This window comes from Sycon ciliatum, chromosome 12 (assembly GCF_964019385.1).
Source record: "Sycon ciliatum chromosome 12, ocSycCili1.1, whole genome shotgun sequence".
NCBI classification, from domain to species: domain Eukaryota; kingdom Metazoa; phylum Porifera; class Calcarea; order Leucosolenida; family Sycettidae; genus Sycon; species Sycon ciliatum.
The window spans coordinates 8,806,693-8,829,313 of record NC_088654.1 but is presented as its reverse complement, the minus strand read 5'-3'; the positions used below and the strand labels follow the sequence as shown (position 1 = coordinate 8,829,313).

General features: G+C 48.1%; 4 protein-coding genes across 4 annotated transcripts; 1 reads left to right on the top strand and 3 right to left on the bottom strand.

Moving 5' to 3' along the window:
* Positions 1–10,072: 10,072 nt before the first annotated feature.
* Positions 10,073–10,516, bottom strand: LOC135827946 (eukaryotic translation initiation factor 1A, Y-chromosomal-like). Its single transcript, XM_065340382.1, has one exon. It carries the CDS (start codon positions 10,514–10,516, stop codon positions 10,073–10,075), a length of 444 nt encoding a protein of 147 aa, XP_065196454.1.
* Positions 10,517–12,214: 1,698 nt separating this feature from the next.
* On the bottom strand, positions 12,215–12,658 carry LOC135827945 (eukaryotic translation initiation factor 1A, Y-chromosomal-like). Its single transcript, XM_065340381.1, has one exon. It carries the CDS (start codon positions 12,656–12,658, stop codon positions 12,215–12,217), a length of 444 nt encoding a protein of 147 aa, XP_065196453.1.
* A 1,697-nt stretch (positions 12,659–14,355) lies between these two features.
* Positions 14,356–14,799, bottom strand: LOC135827944 (eukaryotic translation initiation factor 1A, Y-chromosomal-like). Its single transcript, XM_065340380.1, has one exon. The coding sequence runs from the start codon at positions 14,797–14,799 to the stop codon at positions 14,356–14,358; it is 444 nt and encodes a 147-aa protein (XP_065196452.1).
* Positions 14,800–19,985: 5,186 nt separating this feature from the next.
* On the top strand, positions 19,986–20,699 carry LOC135827943 (uncharacterized). Its single transcript, XM_065340378.1, has one exon. It carries the CDS (start codon positions 19,986–19,988, stop codon positions 20,697–20,699), a length of 714 nt encoding a protein of 237 aa, XP_065196450.1.
* Positions 20,700–22,621: the final 1,922 nt, after the last annotated feature.

Below are 22,621 nucleotides of genomic sequence, written 5' to 3'. Positions count from 1 at the left end.
GCACCATCGATTTTGCCATAACCATTACTCGAATGTCCGAGAGCAGGGTCGAGGGCAACCACATTGTCGAAAATTACACCTGTTCACGCCCTCCTTTCAGGTTACTGGCTCGTTTTCGCCGACTGCTCTGAATCGTACGAAAAATTCAAATGTTCTCCGCCGAATGGCACCATCACAAAGTCTTTCGGATCATTACAGAGTTGTCTCTCTGGCATTGTTCTTGGAGTATGCTCTCCTTTACCGTTTCTCAGCATTGTCGATTGAGTCACTTATCACATCGTTGCATCACTGTCATCACCTTCAGGTTCTGATATGTCGTCGAAAACAAGGTAATGTTCAGCATCTGGTGCGAACGTGGTACTGTCGCTGAGCTTGGCTGTCTCTGGCAACTCTCCATTGGCCTTCAGCGTCCTTGCTTCCTCATGGCTGGACTTCATAATTACAGTCATCTGCTCTAGAATCCTGGAAGTCCCTGACGCCAATCAGTATGATGTCGCCTTGCTTGATCCAGACTTTGTTCAACCTTAGCGTTCCTCGAATTTGGCTAATCCGATTGCTGTCGGTGCGGTCCGCCTTTCGTTGACGACGATTCTTTCCTCCTTTCCCTTTATTCGGCCGCATGGCTGTCACCGAATGAGAGGATGTTCTCGAACACAAGGAACAATGCGCGCAACTGAATCTCTCCTTTGTAGCTTCACGTTACACTGATAGCGATCTTAGAAATTCTGCAAGCAAAACTCTATCCTACACTCCAGTGAACTTGGGAAAAATGCACCCTAAACATGCTGTAAGCTCGCATTTATACCCTCGTTCGGGCGAGCAAGGCCCTTGCGAGCAAGGCCCTTGCGAGCAAGGCCGTGGACAAGCGCTGGCGATACACGTAGTAAATGAGAGATGGGAAATGGGAGGTGGGTGGGTGAAACAGAACGATCTGACCAGAGTGATCCACACACAGAACGGATCGAAATAATACCGTACTGGCAATATATGTTGCCGCGTAACGCGTAACGCAGGGGGGTGCGGCGTAACGCGCGACCAGGCTAGTGCGACAAATTTTCGTTGCGTTCGTAACGCGCCTCAGGCGGGGTGCGGCGATCTTTTCATTGCAGTTTGCACTGCAAAGGCTGAAAACTGTGAAAGCACGTGTACCGCGTGGCAAAAAAAAGTACTGCGGCAATATAGAAACCTGTGTAACGGCTCCTGTGCGACTTTGCATGTAACGCCCTGCGTGCGGCAAACATGTGCCAATGTAACGCTTCATGGCCTCACTGCGGCAAGATATATTGCCAGTACGGTACATAGCAGACTCAGCGGAGGACGTTCAGGTTGGTTGTAACTCTGAGTTTCATGCCGCTAGGCAATCATCAGACAACTGATACTCGGGTCTACCCAACAGTATGCTTATAAACACATAGGGCCACAAGCATAAACAAATTTAGCGCTAAATCTGGTGTGAGGTATGGGGAGAAAGCTGGCGCGGGCCAAGGCGCGACAGTGGAAGTGCCAGGAGGGTGGCGGGCAACAGGCAGGTGTGAGCATGAAAGTGCGGAAAGAGGCGATGGGGAGGCAGTGTACAGCAGATGTGTGGGGGGAGGGTGGGGGTGCCAGGAGGGTGGCGGGCAATGGCCCAGTGAGATCACTACAAGTAGGGAGTCGTTTGGTGACGGGCAGGCGTGAGCAGAGTGGCATCGCCAACAACAGGCCAAGGGATTGTGTTATTAATAATAATAATGGGTGCTCAGGCAAAGTGCAGTACAGTACTTGGTCAGTTCATGTGATAGGTGTGAAATTTGCGAGGCGGAACTTATTCTCATGCCTGCATTTCGAGGCCATCTCAGACCGCTTGTTGAGTAGGAGCTTCTTGGGTGTAGTCAGGATGTGGAATTTTTCCGCGGTACAAAGATTGCATTTTTTTGACTCACATCTGTATGATCGGCTCTTCTCCCGCACCTTCCATGTGATGGTCAACGGCTTTCCCTCGCTCTTCAGCTCCCATACGTGTTTTGCGAGCTCAGTGCTGTTTTTGTATTTTTCATGACGCATGGAGGTCAGGTGGTTGGCGTGACGGGCTTTGAAAGGTGTCTCTGATAGGCCGATGTAAATCTTGCTGGTAGATTCTGCAGTGGCCTCATACACAATCTCCTTCGTCTGGCACTCTCCGCGCAGCGGGCAGGATTCCTTAATTCTGCAGTTGCATGCCTTTGTTTGTTCTGGCTCTCGCAGGTTGCTCTTGTTGTGGCTGCTGATGACCGCTCCCATGTTGGGCATACAACTGTAGCTCACTTTCAGAGTGTTACGGTTAAAAATCTTCCCGAGCTTGGATGTTTTCGGGAAGTGCCTGGAGACAAGGCTCAGGAACCTACCAGCGACGTTTGTGCTAACGTTTTTGGAGTAGGGAGGGTTGAACCATATGACCTTCCGGCTGCGGTTCTTCCTGCCCATGTGCTCATGTGCCTCGGGCTGAAAGCTCAGCACTTCGGTGTATCCACTGGCCTTTAATGCGGTCTGGTACACGGGGGCTGCATGGTTGAATGCCTCCGCGTCGCTCGATATAGCAGAAAGGCGCTTGTTGACAGCAGCAGGGATGTTGTTGGTAATCCCAGGCGGGTGGTTGGACTGCTTGCTGACGTAGAGCGGGTTGTCATTGGGCTTTCGGAAGGGTTGAAATTTCCCGGTGTCCAGGTTCATGGTGACATCCAGGAAATCCACCACCTTCAAGTTCGCTTCGATGGTAATTTTTAGGTCGAAGCGCTTGAATATTTCCGTCAGCTTTTTTCTGAGGCGGTCTGCAGCCTGTGGGCTGGTGTCCTTGAGGGCGGCCAGTCCATCGTCTCGGTAGAGGCCGATAGCGGATCTACCGACGAGGCTTGAGAGCTGGTTGAGAAGAAAGGCCCCCACAAGTTCGCACGTCTCGGCGCCATCGTAACTTCCCATTGTTACGTCAAACATGTCGCCCTTGTCCTTCATCCAGGGGCGGCCATCGTGGAATAGGAGCGATTTCCGGGCGTGAAAGATGATGTCCATTTCACGCGGCTCGATCGTGATGAATTGCTCCGCGAACGATAAGGCCTGACGGAGGAGCTGCTCACCAATTGACGGGTAGAATTCTACCACGTCAAAGCATAGGAACGTGTGGCGCTGTTTGTCGGGTATCTCCTTGAACCACTCGATCACTGACATGGTGCTCCTCCATAGGTTCACGGCCGTTTGGCGACGCACAGCAGCCACGATCTTCTCCAGTATAGCCTTGCTCACCACACCCACTTCCGATTTGGCTGGGTTAATGAGTCTGCAGGGCAGCGCCCTAGCGAAGTTGTTTTTGTGGTCTTTCAGTGTTATAAATGCCTCCGACTTAGCCAGTACATCCATCCTGTTTTGAAGATTTAGATCCTCTGCGATCTCCCTCGCCTCGCTGTTGACTTCATCGTAAGCATTCTCAGGCGCGATCTTGTAATTTTTGGTGATGTTCTCCCTCATCAGCTTGCTGTATTGCTCTTTTGGTACTTCGTACAAATTCCGGGTTTTATCGGCTTTCACGATGATGTCCTTAGAGTTTTTGATCGTTTTGGTGTCTTTTCTCATAGTGTCTTGGAGGCTGTCTGATACTTGGCGGAAGCTGACAGTTTCAGCCACGCCAATGAGGACCTCTTCGAAGGCCTTCAGTTCATCGACTTGCGGAGGACACGTCCTGCTTCTGAAGCCGAAGCGTTCTGGTTGCTCCTCTTCGCGTTCCTCGCCATTGAGGTAGAACAAGGCAGCCCACCTCATACGCTTGATGACTTGCTCAATCCTGTCAATTAGACATTTCCGGTACTGCTTGGGTGAAGGTAGAGGGATATTCTTCAGGGAATATCCCAGTTGCATTGGCCTTGAAGCGTCCATAGCTAGCTTGCAGTGTAGGGGTAGAGTGCTCGACTGGGTAAGGCCAGGAGCGTAGACAAAATCCGTTGATCCCCGAGCTGCAGAGAGTGCTCAATGTCAGAGACAGAGCTTAGTACATAGCAGACTCAGCGGAGGACGTTCAGGTTGGTTGTAACTCTGAGTTTCATGCCGCTAGGCAATCATCAGACAACTGATACTCGGGTCTACCCAACAGTATGCTTATAAACACATAGGGCCACAAGTTGCCAGTACGGTATATAACTAAGCAACTTTTAGCATGACACGTTGAGTGCCCACGACGCCTGCCGCCTACGATGAGCGTCGCGCATGAATGAATGTCACGTTGAGTGACACATAGAATGCCACGACGCATAGCATGCAGTCTGACCGACATCAGTCTGACCGACATGGATACCGTGAGGTACAGCGCACGTGACTGTAGCCAGCAGCAAGATGAGCATACAGTAAAAGCGCCAGCAATAATAGCAGCATAGCACGAATCAGCCGCGCGCACGCATTAGTCTGCATTATTACTATATTTAACTACAACCCACAGCAGCTTGCGGTTAGGAGGTTAACTACAACCCACAGCAGCTTGCGGTTAGGAGGGTGCTGGCCAGCCAAGTGAAAGGCTACAGAAAGAGCAGGATCTTGGCGGAGCCAAGAGGATAGTCACGTCTTCACTGATGCGATGTCAGGTGCTGGTAGGGTAATAAGCGGCGGGCCGTAATCTCCCGCAATCTGCGCGCAAAGCAACGCCACGGCTCGCCGCACGAACCTGCAGTCGCGTGTGGATTGGGTTATTGTACCAGAGGCAGACGAGCGCTGCCTGCAAGCCCTTGGAGTAACGTAGGATAAACACAGGCAGACGCGGACGACTGCCGCTCATGCAGGTTAGTGATGCACTGTTCCTGGCGCACGCCGTTGCTGTTCGCTGACAACTTTCCTGCTCCGAATACTCGTAGATAGGCGACGCAATGTAGCCAGTGGCGGGCATCAGGCGCATGCCGCAGAACTTGACAATGCACTTGGCGTACTGTCGGCACAAGTCGCCGACCTCTGCCGGAGCTCGCCGGGGCATGGTGCAAGCACTAGTCTCGTCCGCAGGAGGCTCCAATGACGATGCTGGAACGAAGGATGGGCTCTGGATTCCCAGCCATAGCCGTGCGCCCAGGAGAGACATAACGGCACTGAACACGGCCGTCACCGGGGCGATGACCACATTGTACGATCTTTTTGAGCACGATCCTGTCAGCAGGTCGCCGTCGATCCGTCGAAGCAAGAACCCGGCGATCGTCAGTGCCGTGGGGGCGAGCCACACGATGATGTTAACGTCAGCGTAAATGAAAGAGTCAACACAAGCAAATGAATCAAAGGGAACTGGTCAACTCACCTGTCATTGAGTAATATTCCGTGAAAGGAGGTCTCAGCAGAGCCAAAGCGAAATAAGCCAGGAAACGAAATATCCGAAACAGCTCCTGCAAGAAGCAGTTCCAAAGAAGTAAGTAAAGTTCCTCGCGCATGCACATCCGAAAACGGACTGCAAAACAATGTCTGCCGTGCACGTGCACAGCACGCGGCTAGATTAATACCGAGCACCTTACGTAGAAACTTACGTAGCCTAAGTGAAATACCGAGCACCTTACGTAGAAACTTACGTAGCATAGCGATGTCGTTTTTTCTGCCATGTGAACACAATAATAGAAAAGCTGACAGGATCGCTTTTCTAAATAATGCCCAGCTGTGAAGGCAGTTCAAAACAAACCAACACATATGGGGCTGTTAAGTGTGACGTCACGGCCCCTTCGAGACGCATAGCAACGGAGAGCACTGGGGACAAACAAAAGTCGCGTCCACTGGATGGAACCAGTTGTCAAAGGCAACAGCATCTAAATGACTGGAGAGAGAGCAGTTTTTCTTTGCTTTTTCTTCAAGCGATTGTTGTCGCTGTTTACTTCTTGTTCTTTCCTCTACAAATCTCCTGTAGTCGTCGAGGGGCTTCATAATGGCTGTGAAATTGGCTGCCCATTGTAAAACTCCGTGTTTGAGAGTGCTTTGAAGATTCTTCGCGTCCTGATGGATCAAAGTACGAGCGATCCCTGTGGATTCGATTATATGTAGGTGAGTTGTACAAGAAATCAGTGTCTTCTTTCTGTCTCTGCCCTCAAGCTGGCACAATAATATCAGCCTATATCCATAACAGCTCGCACCTCCCGTAAACTGCATGACTTAGATATATTCTCGCCCTCCGTGGTGATTGAAGACCCATGGAAGAAGTTATTATGTTCAGAATGATATCCTGAGAATATAAAATAATTCGAGGGAATTGTTACAGGGAATTTTGGAAGGATGGGGAGACAGAGAGAGAGAGAGAGAGAGAGAGAGAGAGAGAGAGAGAGAGAGAGAGAGAGAGAGAGAGAGAGAGAGAGAGAGAGAGAGAGAGAGAGAGAGAGAGAGAGAGAGAGAGAGAGAGAGAGAGAGAGAGAGAGAGAGAGAGAGAGAGAGAGAGAGAGAGAGAGAGAGAGAGAGAGAGAGAGAGAGAGAGAGAGAGAGAGAGAGAGAGAGAGAGAGAGAGAGAGAAAGAGAGAAAGAGAGAAATAGAGAGAGAGAGAGAGAGAGAGAGAGAGAGAGAGAGAGAAGAGAGAGAGAGAGAGAGAGAGAGAGAGAGAGAGAGAGAGAGAGAGAGAAAGAGAGAAAGAGAGAGAGAGAGAGAGAGAGAGAGAGAGAGAGAGAGAGAGAGAGAGAGAGAGAGAAAGAAAGAGAGAGAGAGAGAGAGAGAGAGAGAGAGAGAGAGAGAGAGAGCAGTGAAGTGTTTGTCCCACTGTAATAACTCCAGATTATTGAATGGTGTATGATCTACTCGATATTTTCCACAATGGTTTTTCCTGATTTGCGGGATCTCTTCTTTTGCTGTTTGCGTGTTTACAGGAAGTGACTGTCTGGTGTATCTGCACCAGATCCTGGGGACATGAAGTCAGATGCAGAGGCAGGGTCGTCCAGTCATGCAACACTGCCGTTCTATGTGCAACGTCACCGCTAATTCCCCCGGCGAAAACACAAAAAGACAAAACACGTCAAGAGACTACAGTATTGACCGTTCTGGTAATGAAGCGTGACTGCTCTGACAGTCGATAATCGAAACACAGAGCACCAGCACGATGTTTTGATATTGGGAACCACACACCAGCTCAATTCTCAACCCCAAAAGCTCAAGCCCAAATATCGATGAATACAAAACACAGAGCGACGCAAACCAACCTGGGTCTAATGCACTGAATAGTCCTGAAATACGCAGACCACACAAAGCAGTGCAAGCACATACTGTTACAAGGTAAATGCATTGCATAACAAAGTGTAACCAAAAATACACGAGGTTATAGCTGCACACTCGTGCATGTGCTCGCTCAGCCCAAGAACACGCATGATGATAGAAATAATCCGGGGGAAACACGCTAGCACCGAAGTAAGCATCAAGACGTAAATAGTCATCATCACAAGCCCATAGCCCTAAGGCCGTCGGGGCTTCACAGAGCAAGTATGAACAAGCGAGCGCCATAAAAATCGATCCGGTGCAGCAGCGAGCAGGGACTGCACGTCAAGTGCAGTCCATGAAAAAATATTATCAAGCCATGACATTCTGGGCCTGCCTCGGCCACGACTTCCAGCAACACAACCCTGAAGAACAGTCAATGACAAACAGCCGGAACGAACAATATGACCAAAAAATTGCAATTTCCTTTTACGAACAGAAACAATAAGTGGGACTTGTTTGTGAATACTATTTATTTCCTCTCTAACAGACACATTCGTCCGTAAACAGTACAGCTCTGAAAAAGTAAAAATTGCATTGACATGTACATTGGTGTGCCGAGTAGTATCATCCTTGATTACCCATCCAACCAAGACGTTATCAGGTCCCCTACCGCCGAGATCGCACGCCGAATGTGAAGTGCATCTAGCCTTGAACCTGTTGCACAAGGCACACACATATGACAAAAATGACATCCACTCCGATTATTTCCAGAGGCCAATCATAACAGAACACAGAAATGAAACCACGGGCTCAACAAAGTACATGTAAACGCAAAGGAAATTAGATAAAATAATCCATGAAGTGCTATTTTAATTCCAGCGCTGACTGCAGTGTGGCGTCGTGGCCGGATACCCGCCGAGCATAGACACAAAACTATATTAGACATACTATTTTGGAATAAAGTCATAAAGTACAGCATTCCAATGACATGACGGACACCTCGTGCAAATGCGTGGTCTGTTCATCCGGCCAACTCGGCCACGCATGAGAGTGTGTGCATGTACGCGCGCACGCAAGCGCGCGCGTGCACACACACCATGTATTCGGTGCGTATGGCGTACCTGTTGCGGAGATATGAAGATGGAATCATTATCATGATGTTACATGTACATGTACAGTGTATGTTTGAGTGTAAAGTAATATTCATTTTATTACACATTTCTTCGACACAACTTACTCCACATCTTTGCATTTCTCATAATCCATCCACCTACACTCCGTCTCAGTTGAGGAAAAACTCTACCAGGTACAGGTATACCGTGACTAGTCACCACAGCCATGTGATGACATTGGGATGGGTCCCAAGCACGATTGCACTCTCCAAATTTTATTTGTCCAGATTATCTTTGAAGACAAAATGCAATTCATAGCGGCAATCGATGGATGAAGAGAGCGTTTGTAAATACACATATCTTTCCACTTGTTCAGGAGCTTACCTTTCGGAGTTCACATCGTTTACACGATCTCTTATGCTGTCTTGCACCTTGGCTTTGTTGACCATGGATACGCCATCCCAAAAGACATTCAACAGGAGCTACTAATGCAGAGTGTTTTTCACGCTCGATCTCCGCGATCTACCTCGTCACGCCAATAAAATCCTCCGTGACACTGGCTACAGTCACAAGAGACGTCTCAGTAAGGTAATGAGCACGACAACACCGTCCAGATCAAGGACAAAGAGAAAACAAAACACTCGCTGAAAACAGCAAAGAAGAAACGAATAAATGTACACGATTCCTATAATGTTGCCACTGACAACAGGTTCGGTGGAGACGACGCTACTTTTGTTTGTCCCCAGTGGGATCGTTGCTATGCGTATCGAAGGAACTGTGACGTCATCACTTAACAGCCGCATTACACATTTGCATGACAAGGTGGTCACGTGGTCAGGCAGACCGATGCAATGACAGTGCTCATGGCAATGATAGGTTTCATGATATGTGAAAAAATTCATTTTGCCCGTACAAGAGGCTTTATTAGGTACATGAGTACGTGTCGCTGTGTGTAACCATGGACACCACTCGTCAATACTCACGCCTGCGTGGTTCTACGCTACGCCTCCAAAACCAGGTAAGTTATTATTTATTCTTGTTTTACTAGGAAATTCCCAACAGGCGGCGACGCCTTTTTACAGGGAACCCTAGGTGGTCTCTCAACATTCGATTCACCATGTTCACGCCGTTCGATTGCTTGGAAGAAATATCGCGCTTGAATCGATTCACGAATGTATTCATGAATCATTATTCAAGTGTGTAATCGAACGCACTCAGTGAACTTGTATTCAACTAGTTACGTCACTTCCGAGGTTTCCAGCTCCCCAAGTAAGTGTGACCATCCGGCGTCCACGTCCTAGTATACAGTGCATTTTGTATGACAGACTCTGACAATGTTGAGAACTTACTTACTCACCAAGGCCACCTGTGAGAGAATGTCGTGCGAGTAGCGTCACGAAAGTCTGCGCGCGACATTCTAAAAGTCCGGGAGTGATTCGTCGCATTTGTTCAGAGGTTCGATAGACTGTAACCTGTGGGAACGTTTTTCGCGTTTCATCTTGATACAAGTACATAATTATTCCTGTACTCAACAACCGAGTTGAAACAAACTTCATCAATGTGTATGGATTTTGGTGGACTTAGCCTTTCGCATTCAAATCAGCTTCAGATGTTTCGACTTGGAGCGAGCTGAATGCAAAAGTTACCAGGCATAACCGCGGGGAGGTGCCACCGTCTATGCCCGCTTGGAGATCAACAGCTCCTTCACCAGGAAGGAACTGTCGTCATCCCATCCAAGCGTTTCTTCACGGAGTTGTCTCTCCGGCATTGTTCTTGGAGTATGCTCTCCTTTACCGTTTCGCAGCATTGTCGATTGAGTCACTGATCACGTCGTTGCATCACTGTCATCATCTTCAGGTTCTGATATGTCGTCAAAAACAACGAAATGTTTAGCATCTGGTGCGAACGTGGTGCTGTCGCTGAGCTTGGCTGTCTCTGGCAACTCTCCATAGGCCTTCAGCTTCATTGCCTCCTCGTGGCTGTACTTCATAATTACATCTGCTCTAGAATCCTGGAAGTCCCTGACGCCAATCAGTATGATGTCGCCTTGCTTGATCCAGACTTTGTTCCACCTTAACGTTCCTCGAATTTGGCAAATCCGGACTCTAGCATCATAACACCAAGCCTCCAGGCGACAACAGCCAAACAGCTTGGTAACTTGTGCGTATTCGGTGCCATCATTTCTGAATACTAACTCTCGATTGCTGTCGGTGCGGACCGCCTTGCGTTGACGACGATTCTTTCCTCCTTTCCCTTTATTCGGCCGCATGGCTGTCACCGAATGAAAGTATGTTCTCGAACACAAGGCACAATGTGCACAACTGAATCTCTCCTTCGTAGCTTCGCGTTACACTGATAGCGATCTAAGAAATTCTGCAAGCAAAACTCTATTCTACACTCCAGTGAACTTGGGAAAAAGAACCCTAAACATGCTGTAAGCTCGCATTTATACCCTTGTTCGCCGCCAGTCACGTCGCAGGGCGCGGGCGATCGAGCTCTGGCGATACACGTGTATCGGTATCTGTGTGGTAGGTCAAGGGTTCAGGCAGTGCTCATAGACATGAGTCATGGCAATGATAAGTATGTGTCGCTGTTTGTAACCGTGGACACTTCTTGACAGCTAGCAATACAATTGCTAGCTGTCAAGAACCACGCACACGTAATTATGACGTGTGCGTGGTTCTACTTTGCCCCCTCTAAAAATTAAGTACCAGGTGCTTGCTTTGAGCGTAGATCTACATGCCGACGCTAGCCAAGCTGGCAATGTCTGTACGGTGATGTTCACCCACGCCTAAACCTTTTAATACCACACGCTGGTCTACAACGACTGGGGGTTTTGCACGTTAGATTCACCCAAGTACCAGTAGCTACTATGAGCCCTGCACTAGGCTAGCTACTGAATGCGCTAAGTAGTACTCGCCCATCCGCCCCTCCCCACCTGAAGGGTGGAGGAGGTAGGGGCGCTTTGGCGGGATTTTACGGTATTGTTATTTAAATTTTAAATACGGCAATGATAGGTTTCATGATATGTGAAATAATTCATTTTGCCCAGTGCAAGAGGCTTTGTTAGGTACATGAGTACGTGTCGCTGTGTGTAACCATGGACACCACTCGTCAGTACTCACGCCTGCGTTGTTCTACGCTACGACTCCAAAACCAGGTAAGTTAATATTTATTCTTGTTTTACTAGGGAATTCCCAAAAGGCGGCGACGCCTTTTTACAGGGAACCCTAGGTGGTCTCTCAACATTCGATTCACCATGTTCACGCCGTTCGATTGCTTGGAAGAAATATCGCACTTGAATCGATTCACGAATGGATTCATGAATCATTATTCAAGTGAGTAATCGAACGCACTCAGTGAACTTGTATTCAACTAGTTACGTCACTTCCAGCTTTTCGAGCTCCCCAAGTAAGTGTGACCATCCGGCGTCCACGTCCTAGTATACAGTGCATTTTGTATGACAGACTCTGACAATGTTGAGAACTTACTTACTCACCAAGGCCACCTTTGAGAGAATGTCGTGCGAGTAGCGTCACGAAAGTCTGCGAGCGACATTCTAAAAGTCCGGGAGTGATTCGTCGCATTTGTTCAGAGGTTCGATAGACTGTAACCTGTGGGAACGTTTGTCGCGTTTCATCTTGATACATGTACATAATTATTCCTGTACTCAACAACCGAGTTGAAACAAACTTCATCAATGTGTATGGATTTTGGTGGACTTAGCCTTTCGCATTCAAATCAGCTTCAGATGTTTCGACTTGGAGCGAGCTGAATGCAAAAGTTACCAGGCATAACCGCGGGGAGGTGCCACCGTCTATGCCCGCTTGGAGGTCAACAGCTCCTTCACCAGGAAGGAGCTGTCGTCATCCCATCCAAGCGTTTCTTCACGGAGTTGTCTCTCCGGCATTGTTCTTGGAGTATGCTCTCCTTTACCGTTTCGCAGCATTGTCGATTGAGTCACTGCTCACGTCGTTGCATCACTGTCATCATCTTCAGGTTCTGATATGTCGTCAAAAACAACGAAATGTTTAGCATCTGGTGCGAACGTGGTGCTGTCGCTGAGCTTGGCTGTCTCTGGCAACTCTCCATAGGCCTTCAGCTTCATTGCCTCCTCGTGGCTGTACTTCATAATTACATCTGCTCTAGAATCCTGGAAGTCCCTGACGCCAATCAGTATGATGTCGCCTTGCTTGATCCAGACTTTGTTCCACCTTAACGTTCCTCGAATTTGGCAAATCCGGCTTCTAGCATCATAACACCAAGCCTCCAGGCGACAACAGCCAAACAGCTTGGTAACTTGTGCGTATTCGGTGCCATCATTTCTGAATACTAACTCTCGATTGCTGTCGGTGCGGACCGCCTTGCGTTGACGACGATTCTTTCCTCCTTTCCCTTTATTCGGCCGCATGGCTGTCACCGAATGAAAGTATGTTCTCGAACACAAGGCACAATGTGCACAACTGAATCTCTCCTTCGTAGCTTCGCGTTACACTGATAGCGATCTAAGAAATTCTGCAAGCAAAACTCTATCCTACACTCCAGTGAACTTGGGAAAAAGAACCCTAAACATGCTGTAAGCTCGCATTTATACCCTTCTTCGCCGCCAGTCACGTCGCAGGGCGCGGGCGATCCAGCTCTGGCGATACACGTGTATCGGTATCTGTGTGGTAGGTCAAGGGTTCAGGCAGTGCTCATAGACATGAGTCATGGCAATGATAAGTATGTGTCGCTGTTTGTAACCGTGGACACTTCTTGACAGCTAGCAATACAATTGCTAGCTGTCAAGAACCACGCACACGTAATTATGACGTGTGCGTGGTTCTACTTTGCCCCCTCTAAAAATTAAGTACCAGGTGCTTGCTTTGAGCGTAGATCTACATGCCGACGCTAGCCAAGCTGGCAATGTCTGTACGGTGATGTTCACCCACGCCTAAACCTTTTAATACCACACGCTGGTCTACAACGACTGGGGGTTTTGCACGTTAGATTCACCCAAGTACCAGTAGCTACTATGAGCCCTGCACTAGGCTAGCTACTGAATGCGCTAAGTAGTACTCGCCCATCCGCCAGGGTGGAGGAGGTAGGGGCGCTTTGGCGGGATTTTACGGTATTGTTATTTAAATTTTAAATACGGCAATGATAGGTTTCATGATATGTGAAATAATTCATTTTGCCCAGTACAAGAGGCTTTGTTAGGTACATGAGTACGTGTCGCTGTGTGTAACCATGGACACCACTCGTCAGTACTCACGCCTGCGTGGTTCTACGCTACGACTCCAAAACCAGGTAAGTTAATATTTATTCTTGTTTTACTAGGGAATTCCCAAAAGGCGGCGACGCCTTTTTACAGGGAACCCTAGGTGGTCTCTCAACATTCGATTCACCATGTTCACGCCGTTCGATTGCTTGGAAGAAATATCGCACTTGAATCGATTCACGAATGGATTCATGAATCATTATTCAAGTGAGTAATCGAACGCACTCAGTGAACTTGTATTCAACTAGTTACGTCACTTCCAGCTTTTCGAGCTCCCCAAGTAAGTGTGACCATCCGGCGTCCACGTCCTAGTATACAGTGCATTTTGTATGAGAGACTCTGACAATGTTGAGAACTTACTTACTCACCAAGGCCACCTTTGAGAGAATGTCGTGCGAGTAGCGTCGCGAAAGTCTGCGCGCGACATTCTAAAAGTCCGGGAGTGATTCGTCGCATTTGTTCAGAGGTTCGTTAGACTGTAACCTGTGGGAACGTTTGTCGCGTTTCATCTTGATACAAGTACATAATTATTTCCTGTACTAAACGACTGAGTTGAAATCGATCTACTTCAAACTACATCAATGTGTATGGATTTTGGTGGACTTAGCCCTTCGCATTCAAATCAGCTTCAGATGTTTCGACTTGGAGCAAGCTGAATGCAAAAGTTACCAGGCATAACCGCGGGGAGGTGCCACCGTCTATGCCCGCTTGGAGATCAACAGCTCCTTCACCAGGAAGGAACTGTCGTCATCCCATCCAAGCGTTTCTTCACGGAGTTGTCTCTCCGGCATTGTTCTTGGAGTATGCTCTCCTTTACCGTTTCGCAGCATTGTCGATTGAGTCACTGCTCACGTCGTTGCATCACTGTCATCATCTTCAGGTTCTGATATGTCGTCAAAAACAACGAAATGTTTAGCATCTGGTGCGAACGTGGTGCTGTCGCTGAGCTTGGCTGTCTCTGGCAACTCTCCATAGGCCTTCAGCTTCATTGCCTCCTCGTGGCTGTACTTCATAATTACATCTGCTCTAGAATCCTGGAAGTCCCTGACGCCAATCAGTATGATGTCGCCTTGCTTGATCCAGACTTTGTTCCACCTTAACGTTCCTCGAATTTGGCAAATCCGGCTTCTAGCATCATAACACCAAGCCTCCAGGCGACAACAGCCAAACAGCTTGGTAACTTGTGCGTATTCGGTGCCATCATTTCTGAATACTAACTCTCGATTGCTGTCGGTGCGGACCGCCTTGCGTTGACGACGATTCTTTCCTCCTTTCCCTTTATTCGGCCGCATGGCTGTCACCGAATGAAAGTATGTTCTCGAACACAAGGCACAATGTGCACAACTGAATCTCTCCTTTGTAGCTTCGCGTTACACTGATAGCGATCTAAGAAATTCTGCAAGCAAAACTCTATCCTACACTCCAGTGAACTTGGGAAAAAGAACCCTAAACATGCTGTAAGCTCGCATTTATACCCTTGTTCGCCGCCAGTCACGTCGCAGGGCGCGGGCGATCCAGCTCTGGCGATACACGTGTATCGGTATCTGTGTGGTAGGTCAAGGGTTCAGGCAGTGCTCATAGACATTAGTCATGGCAATGATAAGTATGTGTCGCTGTTTGTAACGGTGGACCCTACTTGACAGCTAGCAATATAATTGCTAGCTGTCAAGAACCACGCACAAGTAATTATGACGTGTGCGTGGTTCTACTTTGCCCCCTCTAAATATTAAGTACCAGGCGCTTGCTTTGAGCGTAGATCTACATGCCGACGCTAGCCAAGCTGGCAATGTCTGTATGGTGATGTTAACCCACGCCTTAACCTTTTAATACCACACGCTAGTCTACAACGACTGGGGGTTTTGCACGTTAGATTCACCCAAGTACTAGCAGCTACTATGAGCCCTGAACTAGGCTAGATACTGAATGCGCTAGGTAGGACTCGCCCATCCGCCCCTCCCCACCTGAAGCGTCGATGGGCGCTCTGGCAGGATTTTACGGTATTGTTAATTAAATTTTGAATAGGGCAATGATAGGTTTCATGATAATGTGAAATTCATTTTGCCCAGAACAAGAGGCTTTGTTAGGTACATGAGTACGTGTCGCTGTTTGTAACCATGGACACCACTCGTCAGTACTCACGCCTGCGTGGTTTTACGCTACGCCTCCAAAACCAGGTAAGTTATTATTTATTCTTGTTTTACTAGGGAATTCCCAACAGGCGGTGACGCCTTTTTACAGGGAACCCTGGGTGGTTTCTCAATTCGATCCACCATGTTCACGCCGTTCGATTGCTTGGAAGAAATATCGCACTTGAATCGATTCACGAATGGATTCATGAACCATTATTCAAGTGTGTAATCCAACGCACTCAGTGAACTTGTATTCAACTAGTTACGTCACTTCCAGCTTTTCGAGCTCCCCAAGTAAGTGTGACCATCCGGCGTCCACGTACTAGTATACAGTGCATTTTGTATGATAGTTGAGATGTCAGAGTGGTTACGTAATCGCCCTAAAATCGTGTCGCAGGACTGACCATAGGCATAGTCCATAGCAGCTACAGTCACTCGTGGCACACGACCATGATCCTGCACTAGGCTGAAAATATGGCGTGGGCGTGCAAGCAACAATACTTCCATGGCCTCGTACAGCAGCCCAAGCATATTTTTGAAATGTTTGGAGAGGAAGAAGGCGGAGCGCAAAGAGAAAGCCCCTGTTCAGAGTTTGAACTAGCAATCTGCGTTGTGTTTTCGCGAAGCTGCCGCTGAGCCAAAGTAGGTTATTTTCGTTTGGATTTTTCGGTCACTGCGCATCGTTGTACGCCTTGGATTCGCTCACCATCGTCTTCCGCGTCCTTGAATTTAGTTTCTTGCAAAGTTTGGTTGCCGTGCTTGCTTGCACACCATAGTTTTTTTACCGTTTCTGGGCGCACCTATAATAATAATAATAATAATAATAATAATAATACGAAGTAATGGTTGCGACTTCGGCGATGACTTGTAAGAAAGGGTTTGCTCCCCACACCGGAGCTCGCGCTATTCCGCCGACTTTACTTGACACTTGACTGACTCACGACTGCCATCCAGAGCACACAAGAAGTCCATCGAACCTTCGACTCGGCAAACCTGCAAGAAAGCACCACTCCCTGCTCAATACACAGTGTTTCGGGGAATTCACCCCTCATCAGTTGAGCTTGAGTAGGCTGAGGAAGATTGTGCCTGAAGAGCACCACTTATAATTATAGTGCTCTCCAGGCACAAACATCAACAGCGTTGCGAATGACCGAGGGTCCTCGACGTCTGCCTCACCGTCCAGGAGCGACACTGACCCACGCTACTAGTACTACCCGGTGTTCACGAGGTGTTTGTCGCGCTGGAAACGGAGCGTCTCTGTAAGTTTGTTGTATCCCTGGCACTTTCCCTCAGCTCTGCACTTTGTTCCCCATGGCAACCGCTCATGACTCACTGGGCAAGTAACATAGTTAGTTGACGTATTTTGTGCCCTCGCATCTTGCTGTTTGTGTGCAGTGGTGCATCCCTCAGCTCGCCAAGGGCGGGTGCCTGTCACCCTACTTCGAGCGCGTATTATATACTGCTTCCATAGATTGGATTCAACTAAAATTTGACCAGTACGGAGCGTTTTGAATACTGATTCGATTGGTATATCACTCATTCCTCTGGTTTCAAGTATGATTTTTCGTCTGATACCGCTGATGATAGACTCTGAGAACGTTCAGAACTTACTTAGTCATCAAGGCCACTTTTGAGAGAATGTCGTGCGGGTTGCGTCCCGAAAATCTTCGCGCGACATTCTAAAAGGCCAGGTGTGATTCGTCGCATTTGTTCAGAGGTTCGTTAGACTGTAACCTGTGGGAACGTTTGTCGCGTTTCATCTTGATACAAGTACATAATTATTTCCTGTACTCAACGACTGAGTTGAAATTGATCTACTTCAAACTACATCAATGTGTATGGATTTTGGTGGACTTAGCCCTTCGCATTCAAATCAGCTTCAGATGTTTCGACTTGGAGCAAGCTGAATGCAAAAGTTACCAGGCATAACCGCGGGGAGGTGCCACCGTTTATGCCCGCTTGGAGGTCAACAGCTCCTTCACCAGGAAGGAACTGTCGTCATCCCATCCAAGCGTTTCTTCACAGAGTTGTCTCTCTGGCATTGTTCTTGGAGTATGCTCTCCTTTACCATTTCGCAGAATTGTCGATTGAGTCACTTATCACATCGTTGCATCACTGTCATCACCTTAAGGTTCTGATATGTCGTCGAAAACAAGGTAATGTTCAGCATCTGGTGCGAACGTGGTACTGTCGCTGAGCTTGGCTGTCTCTGGCAACTCTCCATTGGCCTTCAGCGTCCTTGCTTCCTCATGGCTGGACTTCATAATTACAGTCATCTGCTCTAGAATCCTGGAAGTCCCTGACGCCAATCAGTATGATGTCGCCTTGCTTGATCCAGACTTTGTTCAACCTTAGCGTTCCTCGAATTTGGCTAATCCGATTGCTGTCGGTGCGGTCCGCCTTTCGTTGACGACGATTCTTTCCTCCTTTCCCTTTATTCGGCCGCATGGCTCTCACGGAATGAGAGGATGTTCTCGAACACAAGGAACAATGCGCGCAACTGAATCTCTCCTTTGTAGCTTCACGTTACACTGATAGCGATCTTAGAAATTCTGCAAGCAAAACTCTATCCTACACTCCAGTGAACTTGGGAAAAATGCACCCTAAACATGCTGTAAGCTCGCATTTATGCCCTCGTTCGGGCGAGCAAGGCCCTTGCGAGCAAGGCCGTGGACAAGCGCTGGCGATACACGTAGTAAATGAGAGATGAGAAATGGGAGGTGGGTGGGTGAAACAGAACGATCTGACCAGAGTGATCCACACACAGAACGGATCGAAATATATAACTAAGCAACTTTTAGCATGACACGTTGAGTGCCCACGACGCCTGCCGCCTACGATGAGCGTCGCGCATGAATGAATGTCACGTTGAGTGACACATAGAATGCCACGACGCATAGCATGCAGCAAGGCGTCTGACCGACATGGATACCGTGATGTACAGCGCACGTGACTGTAGCCAGCAGCAAAGCATGAGCATACAGTAAAAGCGCCAGAAATAATAGCAGCATAGCACGAATCAGCCGCGTGCACGCATTAGTCTGCATTATTACTATATTTAACTACAACCCACAGCAGCTTGCGGTTAGGAGGGTGCTGGCCAGCCAAGTGAGAGGCTACAGAAAGAGCAGGATCTTGGCGGAGCCAAGAGGATAGTCACGTCTTCACTGATGCGATGTCAGGTGCTGGTAGGTTGATAAGCGGCGGGCCGTAATCTCCCGCAATCTGCGCGCGAAGCAACGCCACGGCCTTCAGGTTCATGCGGCGTCTCGCCGCACGAACCTGCAGTCGCGTGTGGATTGGGTTATTGTACCAGAGGCAGACGAGCGCTGCCTGCAAGCCCTTGGAGTAACGTAGGATAAACACAGGCAGACGCGGACGACTGCCGCTCATGCAGGTTAGGGCCGGGTTCCACTGCGGCTCGCGTCCGCGTTGCGTGAGGCAGAAGCGCATGCTGACGCGAAGCCGCTCGGTTCCACACTACAATCGTCACGCGAGGTTCCGCGGCTAGCGCGGCTCGAGTTTCTGGCCAGGTGGTCATGGAAACCATGCATGGCGCAGTCGCGTGATCATTATTATTTTCGCGCGAACGTTCGAACTCCAAACTTTACCCACAGCTAGCTAGCTAGCTTGTTCTGGCAGTTTGTTCGAGCTTCTTTGTAGTGTTGTTTTCTTCAGGATTGTAGTTGTTGGTGTTGCTCGTGGTGCTGTGACTGTCACGATGGCGTGTTGGCCTAGGAGAAAAACGGTTCTTGCTGTCATGCTGTCGTTTCAAGCTCTTGCTCTATTCACAGAAATTATTTTGAAAGGTGGAAGCGACGAAGCAGAACTTGTAGATTGCAGCAGCATGCACAAAACCCGATCGATCCCTGACACTAGCTTTTTGTGGATGGCACTGCTGAGTATGCCTATGTTCAAGGATTTTTGGAGACGAGGACGTGCCCGCAGGAGATTTTGGTGTGCAATGCGCGGCCCTGGTATTTGGCAGAGTCAATTCTTGCAATGTCTGCCAACAATGACTGCACGTGGATTTGCTGATTGGGAGGAGAACCAGTACAAACACAACTTTCGCATGGGACGCGAGGCGTTTTGGAGACTCCACGTTCTTGTGGGGAACTCTCTGACCAGGCAGGACACGCACATGAGGAAGAGTGTGTCGTCGAGCAAACGTCTTTGCAATTACACTGCATTGGTTTGCCCATGCTCCCTCCTATGCCCAGCTTGCATTGTTGTACGGAGTGGGAAAACCCACTGCCGTCCACATTGTGCACGACACTGTCAATGTGTTTGTAACGGAGTTGGTACCAAAGACCATTGCATTCCCCCAAGGGCCAGAGTTAACGAGAGTGATGGCGGATTTCCAAGACTTGTGTGGGCTGCCCTACTGTGGGGGAGCGATCGACGGCACTTTCATGGAGATTGAGAAGCCTGTAGCCCATGGCGATGTTTATTGGTGCTACAAAAAATATCCAGCCATAATGATTCTCGGAACTGTTGATGCCAGAGGCATCTTCATCAACGTGAACTGTGGCAGACCTGGCTCTGTTGGAGACGCAGCAACCTTTGCAGCATCTGCACTGAGGCAAAAGATAGTGGACAAGGTGTGGTTGGTCAGCGATCCGTTGCCAATCGGAGGCATGGCGATCCAGCCATACCTTGTAGCTGATTCCGCTTTTGCCCTCAACACGTTCACGATGAAATGCTTCTCTACCCCTGTCGCTCCTCAGCAGCAGTCATTTAACTACCGCCTCATTCGCACCCGCAGAGTAGTGGAACAAGCTTTTGGGAGACTGAAAGGCCGGTTCCGCATCTTGGTGCATAGCAGCATCAGGAATCCTAGATTCGCTGCTGATGTTGCTGTGGTTGCGTGCTCGCTGCAAACCTTGTGCGAGCGCTGGAGCTGTCCGTTTGAGCAGCAGTGGACCATAGATCCAGCGCAGTACGCTGCACACCATCCTGGACAGGATGAGCATGCGAATGCGGAGAGAGAGGCAGGTGGTGATGGTGTCCGCAACGCCATTGCTGCGTACACACATGCCAATTTCCCCTTGCATCAGGTTTAGTAGGAATGAAGAGAGTCTGGGAACTATAGACCAGCTGAAGTCACCGTGCATCATGGAACATCGTTGCTCTCGCTGGGCACACACTCAGATGTACAATTACATGTACCGGAATGTGTACTAGTAAATATTTTCTTCCTTTCTCGTTTCTGTTCCTAAAATTGGAGAAAGCTTGGTGGTCCTACCTTCCTTTGTATGTGTGTAACGGTAGATAATGTAGGATTTCTTTTTACCACTAAATTGCGGGCAAAAAAACAAATGGGTTTCTGTAATTCTCCAATTCCCTCTCCTCTTTTTCATGCACCCGATTTGGGTATTGTTTCATTTTTTCCCGCTTTGTGTTTGAGCCATTCAGCCTAGTGAGTGCTGCTAGCTTTGATGCTGACACGAATGTGTTTTCTGTGAACCGACAATTTGCCGGAGGTTCTACATGTCCGGGCATGTGACATGCTCCTTTGCGGGTGTATGCGTACACAGTTTAACATTCAAGTAACAGCATGTGGCCGAGGATGAGAAGTGTCATTACTCGCTTTTTTATGGTTGTATCCGAGGTCGTTACTCGCAAGTTTGGCCGTGCGTCCGAGTACTATTCCAACGTACTGGTGCTTGCATGCATTTCTTCTTGTGTGTCTGTAAATATGTATTGCATTTGTGAAATCCCAACTGCTTCATGTCCACAGCCTGTAGCATACACTGAAAAATAACTCATTGCTAGACCCGTTCAGCCGAGCTATGATGATCACAATATTGTTTTGCTAGACACACCAAGTTGGTACTACAATGTAATGTAACGACACATTTATGACCGATGACCTTTCTGAATTGACCATAAAACAGCAATATGAACAAGTAGTATAGAGTATAGACACGTGATACTGCAGGTATGCTGTATCAAGAGTACCGGGACAGCCTGACTAAACGTTCAACTGAGCATTGTCCTTGACATGGGATACCAGCGATAATATTGAAAAACAACTACATAAGAACAGGAGAATAGAATAAGCAGCAGTAATTTTGTGCATGCACGCCAATGTGTAATGTGAAGGAAGAAAACCTAGGGCATTACTCTACACTCTGTGCACATATCGTCGCCATCAAGCTGTGACTGAACGGATGCTTGTGCAAACGCTGTCGTGTTTGAATCTTCACACACCAGACCATCACCTACAGGGAAAATGCAGGCATACAAGCAGACAAACAAATGAAGAGACATTAGATATAGAAGATGAAGCATCATGAACAAACTCCTTGCCTCACACAGATTGCTCAAAAACAAAGTAATAATTATTATACTTCTTCAAGTATCAAAATTGACATTGAACATTAATGAAATATTTCTTCGAACAGAAATTGTTATGATGAGAAACAATCCTCGGGGTGCCAATCGTAAACCATTCAAATATAATTTGACTAATACTTACTTTTCATCATTTTTATCATCCTGAAGGATATTCTTGAAGAGGTTCGCTTGAAATGGCATCATATTCTGTAGCAAGCCCGCCTGAAACGTCTGGTTTTGCTGCAGCTGAGTATTCCGGTCCTTTGCCAGGTTGGACTGGTGGGTCATCGTCTGTTGTAACAGTGAAGTCTATAGCATTGAGAAAAGGGGCAACAATAACAAAATCAGTATTTACTTTACACTAGTCCACGTATATCAAATTCAATCAAATATAATCACAACAGTCCATAAACAGGAGTATGCAACTGTGATCTCTTTTCTATTGGCCAGATGCGCGGCACGCTGCCTTCATTACAACATTCAGCTGCAGTCTGCGCACTGCGCAAAATCAAACACCGCACTTTCCCTCTGGTTTGAAATGAACTTTCGTACGGAACTGGAGTTCACGTGCCAAAAGTTTAGAGATCTTGGAAGTGCTGGAACGAATCGAGCGGAAACGGATGGGCTCGCCCAATCAATTTTGGGT

What these genes read in the sequence shown, in the direction of transcription:
- LOC135827946 (XM_065340382.1), bottom strand. Translation starts at nt 10,516, where the DNA reads ATGCGGCCGAATAAAGGGAAAGGAGGAAAGAATCGTCGTCAACGCAAG.
- LOC135827945 (XM_065340381.1), bottom strand. Translation starts at nt 12,658, where the DNA reads ATGCGGCCGAATAAAGGGAAAGGAGGAAAGAATCGTCGTCAACGCAAG.
- LOC135827944 (XM_065340380.1), bottom strand. Translation starts at nt 14,799, where the DNA reads ATGCGGCCGAATAAAGGGAAAGGAGGAAAGAATCGTCGTCAACGCAAG.
- LOC135827943 (XM_065340378.1), top strand. Translation starts at nt 19,986, where the DNA reads ATGGCGGATTTCCAAGACTTGTGTGGGCTGCCCTACTGTGGGGGAGCG.